The sequence below is a fragment of the Aquila chrysaetos genome, chromosome 1 (assembly GCF_900496995.4).
Source record: "Aquila chrysaetos chrysaetos chromosome 1, bAquChr1.4, whole genome shotgun sequence".
Classification (NCBI taxonomy): domain Eukaryota; kingdom Metazoa; phylum Chordata; class Aves; order Accipitriformes; family Accipitridae; genus Aquila; species Aquila chrysaetos.
The window spans coordinates 29,168,709-29,186,851 of record NC_044004.1 but is presented as its reverse complement, the minus strand read 5'-3'; the positions used below and the strand labels follow the sequence as shown (position 1 = coordinate 29,186,851).

The 18,143-nt window shown below is 40.0% G+C and overlaps 1 protein-coding gene across 10 annotated transcripts in view; it reads right to left on the bottom strand.

Moving 5' to 3' along the window:
* Positions 1–18,143, bottom strand: part of ATP10D (ATPase phospholipid transporting 10D (putative)) — a 59,297-nt gene that overhangs the window by 24,190 nt on the left and 16,964 nt on the right. For 8 of the 10 annotated variants that reach the window (XR_005932158.1, XM_030011844.2, XM_041122832.1 and 5 more), the window contains 8 exons: positions 13,538–13,742; positions 9,516–9,601; positions 8,313–8,419; positions 7,441–7,572; positions 6,483–6,610; positions 6,084–6,336; positions 2,040–2,275; positions 1,178–1,366 (listed from right to left, as the gene is read on the bottom strand). Coding sequence is in view for 9 of the 10 variants with exons in the window: in XM_030011844.2 (XP_029867704.1) it covers positions 1,178–1,366; positions 2,040–2,275; positions 6,084–6,336; positions 6,483–6,610; positions 7,441–7,572; positions 8,313–8,419; positions 9,516–9,601; positions 13,538–13,742 (1,336 nt within the window). In the remaining variant the exon portion in view is untranslated. The remainder of the gene's footprint in view (positions 1–1,177; positions 1,367–2,039; positions 2,276–6,083; positions 6,337–6,482; positions 6,611–7,440; positions 7,573–8,312; positions 8,420–9,515; positions 9,602–13,537; positions 13,743–18,143) is intronic. The other 2 variants (XM_041122838.1, XM_030011908.2) reach the window with 2 other exon arrangements.

Below are 18,143 nucleotides of genomic sequence, written 5' to 3'. Positions count from 1 at the left end.
GGAGATCTCCTCCCCTGCTAGCAAATCATCCAGAAATATTATTCTCAAAAAAAGGAGAATCTTGACTGTGTATTTTTCTACATCACCTTTAAGGAATGGCTGATTAGTAACTATGAACACAGCTGCCCCATCCACACATGGACCTGTAGGCTGCCTACTATGCTTTCTGGGAATGCCTGAAGCAGACTAAAATACTAGGCTTATTTATACATAGGCGGTACTTTATACTCCACAGGATACCTTTTGGGAATGTCTTCAGCCATGGTTTTAGGTTCACTGCCTAGATGGACACCAAAATCTAGTCCTGCACGACACAAACATTTTTTTCAAAAGACAAAGTCAAAAAATGGAAATCACCAGGGGATGGAGGGAAGGAAATCAAAGCTGAACTTGGAAATTATCCTGCAACACAGTCAAAATTGGTAAAAAAATGGGGTTATGAAAATCCCATACTGAAAAAAAAATATTGAAAAAAATAGTAGTATGTTTAAATAAATGTTAGTTTGAGTGCTCTGAAAACAACATGTGGTCTGAGGAAGACTTAAACACATTCCAGACCATTAAACCAGGACAGTCTAGCAAATGCACTGTACATTCTAGGTGAGACCACTTTATGTCATACTGCAAAGCATTTTTTCTTCAGATTATTACATGTATGAAACTTGGTCTTCCATACTCTTGCTGAAACTCTATTTGAATAATCAGGGAACAGGTAAGAGCATTCTCAGTTCCAATCTGGAAGTCTTCTGAGATTATTCTTATCTTTCAGCCAACAATAACCTATTTGCAAAGGTAACCTGAGTGTTAGGGCACTCTTAAAGGAAGCCATGCACATACCTGGAAAAAGGTAACTAGAATATAGAAAAAAATCACAATTGCAATTTAATCGCAAAATTTGTCTTGTAAAAGTTATGAACAAGTCTATACACAGAAGCAAAAAAATTGAAGCCAAGTTTTTCTGCATCAGAAAAACATTACCAGCATTATATTACACACTAACTCATTGCGCTCTGTAGCTTTACAGTAACTCCCTTCTTTCTAACAGGACAAACCAATAGAGGAGAAAAGGATCATTTTTTAAATGTCATTTATTTGTTTTTTCCGTTAGCAATCAAACCAAAGGGAGCTCATTTATTTATGAATATGGCCAAATAGCCAAAAAATAAGGCCTTCTTACCTTCTGACGTGGCTGATTTGGGACTGAAACTACAACAGTATTACAGATTGCCAGAGCAAGAAAAAAGTCAGTGATGTATGTTGTCTCCAAAGATAACTTGCTGCTAGCTTCTTCTGATTGTTGACAGGAACGAGAAGAAATTTGAGTGAACTTCTCCAGCAGTTGTGCGTCTGGTACAACATCTGTTTCCTATTGATGAAATGAACAAAACTGTCCATTAGGATATAAGCTTAATCTCAGTCTCTGGAGGTTAAATCAGTTACAGATGAATGAAGTCTAGAAGCTCATGCAACTTCCTTCCTGTCAGATGCTGAGTTGGTTACACTAGGAAATAGAGGAACACTCTGGTGTCTTCACTGCCTTGTGCTAGCCCACTGAAAATGGCAAACTTCATGCCCAGATGGGTAAACAGTAGAGCCTTAGTTCATAGACACTTCAACAGAGATTAAATATGATGAATGCTATTTAGACACCTTCAGGTACAGAAGCATAGTTTTTACCTCTTGTAACCTCCAATAAATATTGGTCATGTAGATATTTCCTACTAAAAAGAAAAGAAAATGCTAGAAACCTCTCACAACAAAAGAACAAACTGTTATTAAGATGAAGCTGGTCCTTTTAGCTGGAGTGATCATGGACTTACAGCAGCAAGAACCAAAGCATACACCTTTGTGACCCAATGAACATCTGCAATGTCAGCTGCAAATGGGATGCAGCCAAGCAATCATGGGAAGCTCTGGTTTTGATGGAAGACAGAAAGGGTTTCTTAAATGACAAGCACTCTGACCAAATGGGGCTAAAAAGATATTCCTTCATGAGTTACTTCAGAAATTTAGCATCAAAACCAACAGCTTTTACTTACAATGGGGCTGCTGAAAGCAACGTGTCCTGAGTGGGGAACATCACCTGCTCCATCTTCCCTTACTAATGCAGGGTAACTACCAGACAACTGATTCAAAGACCTTCTGTTCAAAGGTTTATTCACAGCTCTGCAGTTGTGCCCCCGCCATTTTGACCTATAGGTCAAAGAGCCACACTGATGATCAGCTGAATCCTCATCCTCTGAATCCATCTCTTGATAGGATTCCAACCTCTTTGCTGTGGAAAGGGAAACAACATTACTGTTCCATGAGAAAAACCAGATTTGTTTAAACACTGCCTGGAAGTTCAGGAAACAAAATTCTGAAGTAAGGAGTTTAGTATATAGTTAAGAATAACCCACCATTTATGAAAAATAAAACCCATAACAAGCCATCACACTGACTTCCTGTTTGGGACACTGCACTTGAAGAGCAACACTCAACTGGAGTGAATCCAGAAGAGGGAGCAAGAATGGTCAGGGTTCTAGACAACATGAGCCGCATGGAAACAGTAAAATAAGCTGGAGTTAGCCTCCAGAAGGGCACATTGATAGGAGCCAAATAATAGTTTTGAAGTACATGAAGGGCACTTGCATAGAGTTTTATATGCACACTGTGGGTAACAGAAGACACAATGGTCCCATATTGTGGCAAGACAGACTCAGGCTAGGTATCAGCAAAACTTTGTCAGAGATGTGACGTACTAGAACAGAATGCCTGAGAAAGCAGTGAATTGGACATCACTGGAGGTCCTGAAGAAAGAAAAATATATTCATAAAGAATGACAGCAACAACTCTGCCTTAGGCCAGAGAAAGAGGACCACATCACCTCCTGATAAGTTTTCTAGCCTAATTATTTTATGATGGATCAGGACTGTATGCCAGTGGTTTGACATGTACAGCTTCTCGCAGGAACTCATTGAAACTGTGTTTCTTATTTCTGTATTTGACACCCCCTCACACACACATACACATTTTCTGAGTATTTAACTGAAAAGCAGGTTTCAATTATAAAACTTTGTACTGACATGTCTAACACCTTTGCACCAAGGATATAAATGCAATTCTGTGCCCCGCAAATCTAGCTAGGAAGATCAGTGCTGTAAAGAACCTCTGTATGGAGGAGAACAAATGGAAACACACCTATGCTATTCATGCGCTCATTAAGAACATAGCCAAGTATTTGCACTGGTGTTCTGGGACAGTGACCACATGCAGAGGGTGCAATCTCAACCCAGACAGCACTGGATCACTGTACACTATTCAGCTTTCACTTTTTACCTGTTGCTGTGAAAATAGTGAGCAATGAGCATACACTAGCAGTTCAACGTCTGCATCCACAGACAGCATGGAAAAACTGTTCTGAGCTGTGCATTGCCTATTTATTTCATTAAAGTGTGAATACAAACAATGGCATCCTAGGAAAAAAAATATTAACATACAGACATCTCCTGCTACATCACTGATTCCCTATTTTTTTCTTATTTAAAGTGGCAGCTACTGTATAGGAAAGAAGTGAAAAATGCGATATTATTCTGTTTTATGTGAACAGGAAACCTATCCACAGTTCAGAGTCCCCAGCTCTGGTGCTCAAAAAGGGATGGAAATAGGTTTATGATGTCACTTTTGAGTCCTCTTTCTCCTAGCCAAAGCACAGGAGCTTAGCTATGTTCAGGAAATGAGCTACTGGATTTGCTAGCGTGTTAAGTTCTCCTTATTTCCTGTTGCCTTCTCTTTCTGGAACATAAATGAAAGCCTCCTGCTCCTCATCCTGCCATTCTGGTGAGCCCAAGGAAAGCAGGGTGACCAGAGCTTACACCTTCCTTGGCAGGCTATCTCCCTGATGTCAACATGTATTTATTAAAATAGTTCTTTTAAAAAAAAGATAGGTGGGATCGTAACAAACTGTAGCTCTCCACAACTGCCAAATATAATACCCACATGTGGGTATTGATGGGTGGGGATATGAAGCTTTTACCAGAAAGCAGCAACAGTGACTTAGTACATGTTTGTAGAGGCAGGTTTGGACAACACATGCCCGTTCTGCTATGCTTCCAGGCTGTTGAGAAGACCGCATACTCTGTCTGAAGTAACGTATGTGGCACCTCTTACAACACCGCACTGCTCTGCTGCCCAAGGTCCAAGAGGCACACGTTACTTTAGACAGAACACTGCATGGGGGCACGTATATGGAGGATTATACTGAATCACAGTCATTGCTGTTGTGTGCTTCCCTCCTGTGCATCCCTTTAGCCTGGGCAATACACATATAAATACAGAAATATAGGTACAGGCTTTTGTATGCAAAAAGACTACTATCTTGCACTGCAACTCTTACTATATGTAGCAGGAGCCTTGCAAATAGCAGCTCTATGCAACTGAACAAATGTAAAAGGACTAAAACACAGGACCTCCAACATTTTTCAAACTGATTTTCAGGGCTCACATAATTTCTAGATTTGTTAGGACGAAGCACATGCTTACCCTCCAGGTAAAAGACAGGGCACAGCACGAAGTAATTATAAACATAATTAACACACTAATAGTTTTGGAAGATAACTCTAAGTGAACTACTAGCAGAAGCACTGGTAGACATACTTTCCCTGGCACAATGAGACCTGGGTCAGCCATAGCTACATCATTTGCACCACTCCTTGGTTTATCTCTTCTGAAATACTTTTCCTTCCTTTAGGAAATGCTCTGAAAATATATTCTACTTTTTATTTAAATTGGCCATTCACCAAGTTTGAAATTTAAAAATATTTCTTCTCACTTTGCTGTTGTCATCCTTCCCAGTATAATTATGCAAAGCCAAAGAAGCATCTGCGCACCTGCACCATAAAATTTTCAAAATATGTGCAGAAATTACAGTAAAAACAGTTTGTAACCATCTGCTCCTGTGACACAATAAAAGGAGGACTGAACTGATTCATTGCTGTGGCCAGCAGGGTGTGCCTTTTGGTCGCAGTTGTGAGCGGTTCTATCTGGCAGCAAAACCACCAAAACCACAAAGGAGGATTTAATACACAGCTGTGCTTCACGTGTCCACTTGTCAGCACCTCACCTTTGATGTCATATGGAAAACTTGCATTGCCCACCAGTAAAATAGCAAATTTCTGCAGCCACTAGTACTTACATACAGTAAAGGTAATAAAAACTTTGTGGTTTTATCTAATGAATAAAATAGCTAATTGAATCAAAGACTTCATGACACTCTGCCCAGTTTTCTCTTTTGTCTGGATTTGTATCTTCTCTTGGCTCCCAGAAAGCTTCAAGTAGGCTCTCATGAAACCTATACTGAAAGATGTTACACTATTACACAATGAAGCAGCAACTATTCAGTACCACTGCTTGTTGACTTTTGGTCTAAAAATAAACAGATGTGTAAGATATAAGATACAACAGTCATTATTTTTGATGGAGATACTTATCTTTGCAGCCTTAACAGAGACATGTATACACACCTGCTTGACTTGTACCTTAACATTATTGTTAAAGCTCTGACTTCAGCATGTATCTTATTTGGGTTACTGTATCCTCAAGGGCAAAAGTATGTCAAATCAGAGCCTTAAGATACACTACATAAAGGTGGTACACTGCTATGGCAGTCAAAAAGTTGTTTGAACCCTAAAATGCTAGGTAAGCATTTGCACTCTAGTTGGGAGAAAAAAAGAAAAGAAAATAAAAAGAGAGAGAGAAAAGACTAGATGAGCAATTTTCCAATGTTCTGGGTTCTGAATATTGCAAAGACAGAAGCAAAACACAGTTGGCATGACTTCTTCCAGAGCAAGTAAAGAATACTTTGTTTGTGGTATCAAATATGTTGGAACTTAACTAGCTGCAAAGATACAGCCTTCAAGTCTCTTAACACACTATATATGAAGGGATCCTAATAATTGGGAAGGATGCATGGCTATTAGTAGGATCAGTCTGAATTCATACCTTCTGTGAGTGTGTATTGCCACACAAGTCCACCAGACCCATATCAAAAATTTCAGCTTCTCTGAGAAAAATGACCCATTGTGAACACAGGTTTAGCGTCTTACCATTTTCCTCATGGCAATACTCCTGTCCTGCAATGCTGCATCTCCGAAAAACCATCTTATTTTCAGTGAGGGTTCCAGTCTTGTCAGAGAAGATATACTGAATCTGGCCAAGGTCTTCAGCAATATTCAGTGCTCGACACTGAATTGTTGAGTCTGTTCTCTCATGGTAAAAATCAATGTCATTCTGTATTAAATAAATTTGTCCCAATTTGACAATTTCAATTGAAACATAGAGGGAAACTGGGATCAAGACCTACCAAAATAAAACATGGGGATTAAATAAAACCAAACTCTTTGGCCAGTTACAAACATGAAGTAGCTCTACTGAATTCAAAGAGTTACTTCAAGGAAATAAATGAGATCAGAATATGACTCACGTTCAAAGCAGACCAAAGTTACCTGTAATAAAATGATCATCGTCCAGAACATATTGAACCCTGCTAATGTTGGAGGAATCGATTTCCCATCTGGCTCAGGGATGTTAAAAAAAGGTATTTCCGAATACCTACTTAACCAAATTCCATGGCCTTGAAAACAAGAACAAGATAAAGTGAGCCAGTTGTATGTAAACTGTATCACAGTTCAGGGTCATGGTGTTAGCTGTTATACACTGCAGTTCTTTCTAAGCTTTTAAACTACCATTCCATCTCTTGAGTTTTTCCTCAACAGGAACCCCATTAAAATTAATTAAGTACCAATGCACACATGAATAAATACCTTACATGCATTTCTATCAACAGCACATCTATACAGCACATCTCAGAACTAAAGGAATACTAACTACACTTGATAAACACTCCCCCCCCCCCCGAAACACCTCTAGCAATTAATTGATTATCCTTGCTTGTCCAGGTTTTAGTTAACCTGTGAACACCATGTCATCATTATTAAGTGTAGTCTGAAGAAGTTTTTTTAAACGTTTTAAACACCTTTTTGATTTGTCATAAAAGTTAGCCTGTTTAGATTTACTCAAGCCCACTACTTAATTAATTCCTAAAATGTCAAGTCCTTACAACTCTAGTCACACTAGGCCTCTCCCCACAATGCTGTACATGCATCTCATGTTACCTGAAAAATCCTAAGAGAAAGTAGGAGTTCTGCAGAGCAATTAGCGAGAGAAAAGAGAAATGAATCAGAGAAACAGGTTTCCAGACCTAAGAACTCGCATCAGGAACATACTTCTTGACCACACTCCAGATTAAACATGACAACATGAACTAACACCTGGCAGCATCCCCAACTGCTAGGGAATTACATTTCCCAAGATAGGCTGCTTAAATGATCAGCCCCAAATTATAACACTAAGCATTGTAGGCTGAGAGAGGAAAATAGCAGGAGTCTGCTGATTCTCACTTACCTATTGCACCAGTTAAACACATCAAAATTAGAAGCAGAACACACCAAAGAATATCAGTGTTCACTTTTCTTTCCAATTTACTGCGCTTGTAATGTGGGCCGCTGTTATTCAGCATGGCTTTGGTTTCATGACCTGTAACCACAACACAGGCTGAAATTCTCCAATAGCAGGCATCAGGACCACAAGTGCTTTATACTTCTAAAGCTCTGGGAAATGGGACATTTCTGTTAACTAATATTTGAACAGAGATTATAAATATGAGCAAACTAACTGCTCGTAGAATATATGAATTCTGTCCTAAAGAAAACTGAACAAGCTAAACCAAAATCTGTCATGTACACATTAACTTTTATACTGTCAATAATATTCCTTCTTGCAGAAACAATCTTATCCTTGCTGTTTTCTATATTATTTCTAGTATTTTCTATAAAATCCTGCACCTGCATTACAACTATCTGGCTGGATACATCATATCGATTAGTTTAAAAACCTCTGCCCTTTGATACAGAACACTGAAGAACAGCACTAGCTTCAGTTTTGGACCAAAAAAACCTCCTAAGCAAGCTACGCATCTCCATGTCCACTTCAAAACCTGGGTTTACCATCACAACTAACAGATGAGGACAAGGACCTGTTCACATGGAACAGAGCTGGCCTCCCCTGAATAATGACAGATATCGGTTCTTTACACTGTTAAAATAGAAACAAACTTAATTCAGACATGCATTCTTAACATTTCTAGCTACAGCTGCCTCCTGCTGGATTCAAGCTTTTACTCTCTTAATTCCCCTTTGTACGATACTGTTTCTTAGGGCACATAACTCTTATCCTGTTTGCAAGGCAATCTGTGAAAGCCAGGGTGGTTCACTAACCTGCATATACCACTATGCCTACAACAGCTTCTGTGTTTCTCACTGTGCATCCTCGGAGTAGTAAGTTCTCCTTGCTGAGGCCCACTCGATCCTTGTTTGAATGCTCGCTGGAAAAAAAGCATATTACTTACTTCAGCTGTAGGACTCCAGCAATTACCAGTCAGGCTTTGCAAAACCATTAGGGAGCACATTTCCCAAAGAAGCTGCTAGTCACTGACTGCCATTCTGACATTTCCGATTGGACTTTTCAAAAGAATGGCGTAACATGCATGCAGATCACCTTTGAAAATCCAGGCATGTAGGCACTGTATTAAAATTTTCTTGTGTTTACAAGCCTAGCATTTGCCAGCTGGCATATGAGAAGTAGGCAACGCTATTGAAAAGAGCTCAAGACAAACACTGGAAGTCTGAAAGCCTATGGCTTCTACTTGGATTGCCAACATCAGAAAAAATTCGATCAAAATATGAAACCCATTTTAAATATACTCTGAGCATCATTACTCCTGCGGCATACTTTCAGCGCAGGTAGGCCCACTCTTTGTTAAGCTGTTTCCTCAGAGACTAAGATTTATATACATTTATTTTTCTTTTTATATTTCTAATGTGTCAGGGCCCACAGGGAAGAATATAGACATTGTAACTCTCAAAAACTGAAAATCAGTCACCCCATGAAATCGTATTCTGTTTTCCCACAGTCTACAGAAAATCATAAATCTCTAAGAAGAAAAGACACGGATAGGCACGTTGGTCAAAAGGAGTTTGATCAAGTCACTGATGGTTACACAAAACAAATCAAAGTAGGAGAGGAAGCCAGTCCTTCCCATTTCCAATGGGAAGCAATGCAGCTTGTCCAATTAGGCCATGGTCCAGACCAAATACTGTAGATATCACATGTTATTAAGAGCAGATTTGAAACAGCTATTTCAAATACGGAATACACAATTGCAAAACAGCCCGAACTAAGATGTTGAAAATATTCAATACAAAATAAAAAGCACTAGTGGGCTTTCCCCGTTCACAGTCAGCTGCTCAGAAAGCCCTCTGGAGCTCTATTTGTTGGGCTGCACCCGGAAATGTAGTGGTGCAAACTGACTTCTATACATAGTGTCATTATTTTTTAAAGCAAACGTTACAAGTTCCTGAAAATTAGTAAGAGCACCAAAGCAAATGACAACAGTTTAAAGTGCCAACAAGCCTACTTACACAAAGCCTTGGAAGCGACTGAGGTCATTGTTAGGACTTTCACACTCTATTCTACTAGAAAATTTTTCTGGATCAATTTCAGAGACCTAAAGCCACAGGAAAAAAAAAACCAAAAAACAAAAACCAGAGAACTCAGACAAAACATGATAAAACTTAAAAACATCATCAATTCATAGGTTCAGGTATTACTATCTAACAATTTAGCTTCAAAACTGTAAGCTGCTGGTGGTGTTGATGGATCTGCTACCCAGTGTAAATCAGACTTACACAGCATGGAAGAACTTCCTAGTAAATATCAAACCCTGGCAAGTATCCATTGAATTGCTGGTATTTTGAGAACACTGAAGAGGAGAAAATGGGTGGAATAGTGAGGAAGAAGAAAAAAAATGCAATAAGAACATCTGAAAAGCACAGATTTCCCACAGGTTTTTCCATGATAGGGAAAAAAAAAGGCACTATCTTCTGCAAGCAGAATTTCTTCCAAACAGCCATTGTTTCTGATACCATGACCATGGTATGCTATCTGTGCTAAAACAAAGCAAGCAGGTAGATGTAATTGAATACATCTTCCACATAATTTCAGGTCTTGGGAAGGCTGCACTCCCACAATTGGGTGACTTCACACTGGCAGAATAGTAACTGTGAGGTTAAAACACAATCCTGTAAGTAGTATGTGAAACTCAGAAGACAGAAGACATAATATTATTAACACGTACTTTGTTGACTTGATTAAAAAAATTTTTTTGCTATGTTTTGCTGTACTGATTTGTTGCACTGTATTAACCTCAAGTCAATATGAACACAGCCTTAGAAAGACAGATATCTTCAGTCTCTTTGTAAATTTAATTAACTTTGAAAGACCTCTCCCTCCACTGACCTTTCTCATGTTTATTTGTACAGGAAGTACAACATTTCTGTAAAATGTTAGACAGTATAATTGATTCATGCTTTTCAATCATTTCACATTGTACAATGATTACACAAAAAAAGAGCACAAAGAGAATAAGAACTACCTCCAACAGGAAGTAAAATAGCCAAAGCAGTTGATTTTTTTCTTCTACAGCCTGGAAACTGTCTCCAGATACGTATTTCTGGTGAAAGCATCTTATTTTTTATGGACAACTAAACCATTTGACTTGGTCAAACAATTTGTAATAGCAGTGAACGTGTTAGTAGGAGCTTCTTGCAATATACCTTGAAATAGCAACCACAGAAACTTGGGGTGTAACCTATAGTGGGCACAGAAGTTATGTCTACACTCTGCCAGTATAAAACAGAGGTGACAAAAACTATGTCCAAAACCAGGTACATTGATATGGGCAGTCAGATCTTCCTGAACTATAAGTTTATGGTCTATATTTCTTCATTATAATCTTAACTTTGACAAAGTAAATATTGAGAGTAGAAGATTTTGCACCTTATTTCTTGAGATGCTTTCCTATGTTTCTTGGCACAAAAGAGAAGATTTTCTATGGCAGAATTAAAGTTACTTGGATTTTGTGTAAAGGTCCCTAAAGACAGGGGACAATAATGATGGGAACTGAGTAAGGTAGCTGGGAGTGATAGTCCCTGCATCACTCTCCCACTGGAATGGGGAGAGAGGCAGCTTCCCAAGGCCATGCCTGCTGCTTTGGCTGTACTGTGGTCCAGACAAACTATGTAGTTTCATAATATAGCATGGAAATGGAGTAGGTCCATAGCCAAGGTGAAAGAAGAGAGCTGGCAACTCCTTTCATCAGCTTTGCTTCTTAGGCTGCCTGGAAGAAAAGGACAGCACTTTCCTCTCCACTAGGTTTGAGGATGCTGCAACTAGGACTGGATTCAGTCATTGACCACCTAGGCTGAGAAAGAACTGATGAGTGCAGTCCTGTGGCCTCTCTTATAATGTGACAGGAAACATTCACTGCTCACAGTGACTTAGTGCTATTGGCATATTAGCTTCTCCACTTCAGTGAACCTGCGCTTGGTTCAGCTAACCATGAGATGTGGGAAAGGAGATTAATCCCGTCTTAAAGGGAAGCAACATTTGAGTGTCTTGAAAGCAGCAGAGGTATATCAGTTTGTTCACTAAATAGCTCATTATCCTCAGGGAGCAGGTCCTCAGCTGTTTTGTGTATTTCTCTATGAATGCCAAGATGGTTGGAGACACTGTGTTCTGCGCCTTGTTACCCGCTGTTACCTAAGAAGCCTTGAGTTACTTTCCCAATTTCTTTCCTGTTGTCATTTAAGAATAAAAAAAAAAAAGGCTATTCTAAGTTGCCAAAAAATAAATTAGACTACTAGAGTTTCAGCTCCTGTTTCATGCTTTAATTTTGCTTTGCCTTCTCTTAAAGGAATCCCAAGCGCAAGAACAGGTGCCCCACTGATAACCTTTTTCATTGTGTTTCTACTTGCTCAGTCGCAAAGAAGCAGGACATAACACACCTGCAGATAGGTTAAGTCTTTCTAGTCCTTGTCTTCAGATGTTGTTTAATTTGATGTAGTTTATTGCTACTTTTCTGAGCTTAAGAAATGGAGAGGTCTTGCAGTCAGCCTCTTACACAGCACTGCCAGTCTTATTCACCCTGAGTTTATAAGGACAAAGCCTCTGGCTCAAACTCAGCTGGCAGGGCACTAAAGGTCTGTGAAGTTGACCATGGCTCTACATTCAGAAACCAGGCAGTCCTGACAAGAAGATCCTACAATGACTTACTTTTTTTTTTAAAGTAAGTCTTAAATGGTGAAGGAATTGTCACCTTTTTTGGACAGTACGACTCTTCCCAGCATTTTGGTGCAAGTTTTCTAGAAACAGAGAAAACTGTCTCTTTCTTGAGTGAGACTGAAATCAGATCTTGGTAGCAGGAGCTGGTATAAGATCAGGGCCACCTCAGTATGATGTAAGCCTGTAGAACCATTTGAATTTTGCCTTGCATAATGATATGTATATACAGAAAGATCAGTCAGTCCTTTCTGCCTTATTGTTTTAAGAATGCATGTGACTGTAAGGGGATAAGAAACAGCTTTGTTCATGGATATCACATCATGCCTTTGGTATTACCATACTTGCTAAGTAACAGGGGAGTCTTAATGCACAACAAGGTACTCCTCCTCACTTCCTCACCACTGCTGACAATTCAGAGGCAGGTCAGGTAATTTTATCTCCAGAGGACTGAACAGTCTGTTGTTATGGACAGCACAGAGTCTCCCTGCTGTTGTTGTCAGCATGGTGTTTCAGCAGCAGAACTCAGTTTCAGGTGTGCTGCAGAAATGCCAGGAGTCTTTGTTCTTTTGAGATAATTTTCTTTGTGCCAGCCTCCAGCATTTTGTCTACTAGGTATAATACTAAATAAAGTTTATTTGTCTGGTATTAAAGCAATGGCAGTCATCTCTTCAGTATCTGAAAAGGCTTTTATGAATTACTTATAAAGCCTTAACCACAAGACTTCCATGGCTGAAAAGCACAGATCCACCTATTTCCCACCACTGCTTGGTACGTGTAAACTCTCTGAGACCCAGTGATGCTCAGTCTTGAAAGGGAGAGATGACTCAGTTAATGCTTTTCGCAGTAGGCTTGTAGCAGAAAAATTCTAAGAGTTCCAAAGGTTTTATAAATCCTTGAAGGACTAGAATTGGAGCTAAAAATACATTTGCAATATGAAAAAAACAGTGAAAGAGAGAAGATAATATCTGCTCCTCTCTCTAGGTCTTTATACACCACAGAATTCCCTTCTAAAAAACTCCAATTTCTTACCCATGACATGATATGCACCATAAATGGCTTCTTGACATTTACCTGGATAGTTATTTTTACTGGCTAATATTACTTGAAATAGATCTCTCTTTCTTTGGGTTAAGCGAACACGCAAAGATTTCCACAAAAATAACTCAAGCAATGAATTAGAACTATGTTACCTAGCTGTTTTGTTTTCAGATGGGGATTGCTGTGCTGTCAAGAATTAGGCAATCTAGAGGGCTGGGTTGTTTTTCAGTTGACCATCTGTCATGACAACTTTCTCACACCCCTAGAAATGCACAATTATCACCTGCTCTGAATATCCTCTCACCACCTGCCTCTGCTTTAGATTGGTTTCTCCATCAAGGCCTGCTGTTTCAATGTAACAGATCCCATCCAGGTCACTAGAATACAACAGCACCATGTCAGCAGGAATTATTTCATTACGTGAAAGCCGGATGAAGTCCCCAACATTGACATTTTTCCAGCATTCATCTATGTATTTCTTCTCCTTCCTGAAATACAGATAAAAACAGTAATTTTTTATAAATGCATAAACTGAAAGCTTAGACAAACACACTGTAACTAGAAAATTACTCTAATTCATGCTTCCAAGTCATTAAAATAAACTCTGATGAGATAGTCTATTACCTTAAGGTGAATATAACTACAAAGAATCAGCTCTGGGGTCCAAGCCCTGTTTTTCTAGGAATTACATTCCAGGCACTCTCCCAGAATTATTTTAGCCCTATTTAAAATTCAGCCCACTTGCTTCCTGTATTTTCATTATTCCAAGAAAACAAACAGTGTTTTCAGATTTCTCTTTGGGTCACCACTTTTTCTGGCAATTATGCAGCCAAGAACAGCATATGTTTTTCCCTTCTGATAGGGCCTTTCAAAAATGTCTGTCTCCCAAGATGATGAACGTCTACCAGTAAGCAAAGAATATTCAGCAACCCCTTCACTGATGCTCTGAATATAAATACTTGTATTTACAGGCTTTTAAAATATGTTTTCCATTAATTTTGAACATAAGGTACCAAAACTCTATAATACTTAGGGAAGTCAATAAAAGCTCAGGCCCGTCAGCATTGAGCTGAAATTCTTTATTAATATGAAATATCCAGGCATGATGTATGTAAGTTTGAACTGCTTTCAACTTTCTTTTTATAGCTGCTGTTCTGTCCTCGGCTGAGATGAAGAATCTTCCTTTTATGTAATCACAGCAGTTTATTGCAAACACAATCAAGTTTAGAGTGGTGAATAGGATGCATGGTAATAAGCAACAAGGAGTGCTTGATGAGCTAGCACACAGTAGTAGGCTCCTGCAACATGGGTGATGAAACACACCTACAGTTGCTGTTGCAAACACTGCACAGGTCTGGATGCAGTACATTTTTGTACAAACTATTACTGCCCTTGGTGACTGCCTGGCTTTTCTGCCTTACACAGACTAACCCTAGAGCTATGTTTAAAGAGAGGAGCATGCGCTCTCCACAGTCTTCTTTTCTCAGTCGTCTAGATTAGGGTATAGTCCAGGCTGTGCTAGGGCTGTCTTCCACGTTCTGCTTCCTTCCCTGCATCTCATTCTAAGCTGGCTGAGAAGCAGACTCACACCAGTGAGTTGGGAAGTGCACCTAAGCTTCTACAGTGCAGACATAAGCTAACAAGCTTTACAACATGGCCATTGTGTGTAGATTGGCACTTATCTACTAGCTTTAATCAAAGTGCTAGCTGCATAAAATGCTTCTGATAAATAGTAAAATAGAAACAGACACTTCTAATGACAAAGAAAATATCAGAAAAATATTCCCTGTATAAAGCTTTGCACCCATACCTTTCAGACCTGCATTATCTGACAGTACCCTTTTGAAAATGCTGGTCTACAAACAGAAGGCACAAAGCCCACACAATTAATCAGTGTACTGATGACAATTTCTCTAGTGAAGATAAGGTGGAGGTAGTTATATTGCTTTCAAAGTGCAAACAAAGCAAAAGCAGGAAGCAACAAAAGCTGACATAAAATTAAACCAATATTAGCCACATCTGCTTTCTCCTTAAGATGCTCATCACTAGTTTTCTACACAGATGGAAAACCAGCACAACAGAAAGCATGTAAAACTTAATTAAAGCTTGTCGTGGTTTAACCCCAGCCAGCAACTAAGCACCACGCAGCCGCTCGCTCACTCCCCCCCACCCAGTGGGATGGGGGAGAAAATTGGGAAAAGAAGTAAAACTCGTCAGTTGAGATAAGAATGGTTTAATAGAACAGAAAAGAAGAAACTAATAATGATAAGGATAACACTAATAAAATGACAACAGCAATATTAAAAGGATTGGAATGTACAAATGATGCGCAGTGCAATTGCTCACCACCTGCCGATCGACACCCAGCTAGTCCCCGAGCGGCGATTCCCCCCCGCCCCCACCTCCCAGTTCCTATCCTAGATGTGGCGTCACACGGTATCCCCGTTGGCCAGTTTGGGTCAGCTGCCCTGGCTGTGTCCTGTGCCAACTTCTTGTGCCCCTCCAGCTTTCTCGCTGGCTGGGTATGAGAAGCTGAAAAATCCTTGACTCTAGATTAAACCCTACTTAGCAACAACTGAAAACATCAGTGTTATCAACATTCTTGGCATACTGAACTCAAAACATAGCACAGTACCAGCTACTAGGAAGACAATTAACTCTATCCCAGCTGAAACCAGGACAAAGCTACAGCCAGGTCTATCACAAGATGGATGGATTCAAACAACACTGCAGGAATTAACTTTTCATACCGGTATATTTCCTTGAAAAGTTTAAAAAAAAAAAAAAAAAAAGAGTTGAAGGAAAAATTTCTGAACTAAATTGACAAAAAACAACCTAATAATAGAGGTAAACAGGAAAAGGGAAGGAAGATTTCCTGAAACAGGATGTGACTCTCAGTTACTGAAGGTATGACTTAAGGTTTGATAGCTGCAAAGGTGCTGACAAAGTAAATCTATTCAGGAGACTGAGCAAGCTGAAAACTAGTGATTTTTTTGTTGTTTAGAACTACACCCTCAGGTACTGAAAACTACATCAGCATAACTTTTTGTGTAGGCCAATTTACCCTGCTATGAAGGCCAAGTGAATCCATTTAGGGTACAACACCAACCAGAACGGAATGCCCTGCCACTCCACAATGGCACCCTTTTACGTCACCCTCCAAACAGGATGGAAAGGATATGAGAACCCAGAAGGGAGGTGGGAGAAAATTACCTCCACAGCCAGCTTGTATCTAGAAGAGTTAGAGAAAGGATGGAAACAGAAAGGTAAGCAAGACAAAATAAGCTCATGAACAAAGCAAGCAATGGCATCACTAATGAAGTAAGAGAAAAATATCAGGTCAAAAGTTGTCAATTTCTGCCACTGACTTCTACAGGAATTTTTCAAAGCAAATTGGAGCTTGCAAAACCACAGAAGTATTTGGAAATTAAAGATTTTGCAACAAAGCAACCCTTTGATTTATCCTGGAAGTAACTATTTACTGAAGATTAAAAAAAGGAGAAAAATGCTGGTGCTGTCACATCTCTCTATTTTTTCTAACTACCACATATTTAATGAAAAACTATGAAAACCTATTTGTCTGTACTGCCAGTGTTGAGATCAGCCTTCAGGAGATGGCAAATATCATAGAATCATACAAACATTTAGGTTGGAAAGGACCTTTAAGATCACCGAGTCCAACCATAAACCTGACACTACCAAATCCACCACTAAACCATGTCCCTAAGCACCACATCTACACATCTTTTAAATACCTCCAGGGATGGGGACTCAACCATTTCCCTGGGCACCCTGTTTCAATGCTTGACAACCCTTTCAGTGAAGAAATTTTTCCTAATATCCAGTCTAAACCTCCCCTGCCACAGCTTGAGGCCATTTCCTCTTGTCCTACTGCTTGTTACTTGGGAGAAGAGACCAGCACCCACCTCGCTACAACCTCCTTTGAGGTAGTTGTAGAGAGTGATAAGGTCTCCCCTCAGCTTCCTTTTCTCCAGACTAAACAACCCCAGTGCCCTCAGCTGCTCCTCATAAGACTTGTGCTCTAGACCCTTCACCAGCTTCGTTGCCCTTCTTTGGACATGCTCCAGCACCTCAATGTCGTTCTCGTAGTGAGGGGCCCAAAAATGAACACAGTATTGGAGGTGCAGCCTCACCAGTGCTGAGTACAGGGGAACAATCACCTCCCTGCTCCTGCTGGCCACACTATTTCTGATACAGGCCAGGATGCCGTTGGCCTTCTTGGCCACCTGGGCACACCGCTGGCTCATATTCAGCCAGTTGTCAGCCAGCACCCCCAGGTCTTTCTCTGCCGGGCAGCTTTCCAGCCACTCTTCCCCAAGCCTGTAGCGCTGCATGGGGTTGTTGTGATCGAAGTGCAGGACCCAGCACTTGGCCTTGTTGAACCTCGTACGATTGGCCTTGGCCCATCGATCCAGCCTGTCCAGATCCCTCTGTAGAGCCTTCCTACCCTCGAGCAGATCAACACTCCTGCCCAACTTGGTGTCACTTGCAAACTCACTGAGGGTGCTCTTGATTCCCTTGTCCAGATCATTGATAAAGATATTAAACAGAACTGGCCCCAATACTGAGCCCTGGGGAACACCACTTGTGACCGGCCACCAACTGGATTTCACTGTATTCACCACAATTCTTTGAGCCCAGCCATACAGCCAGTTTTTTACCCAGCAAAGAGTACACCCACCCAAGCCATATTTCTCTTTTAAATCACTACCTATTTAATAAACATGGGACTGAAAGTGTATGATGCTTCTTTTTTTTGATGCACCTGGACAAGTCCCACTTTCTTTTTGCCAGGCTGGAGTCTGGAAGAGGAAAGGAAAGCCAAAGGTAAGGAAGAATCTTGTAGAAAGGATTATTCTTTCCAGATC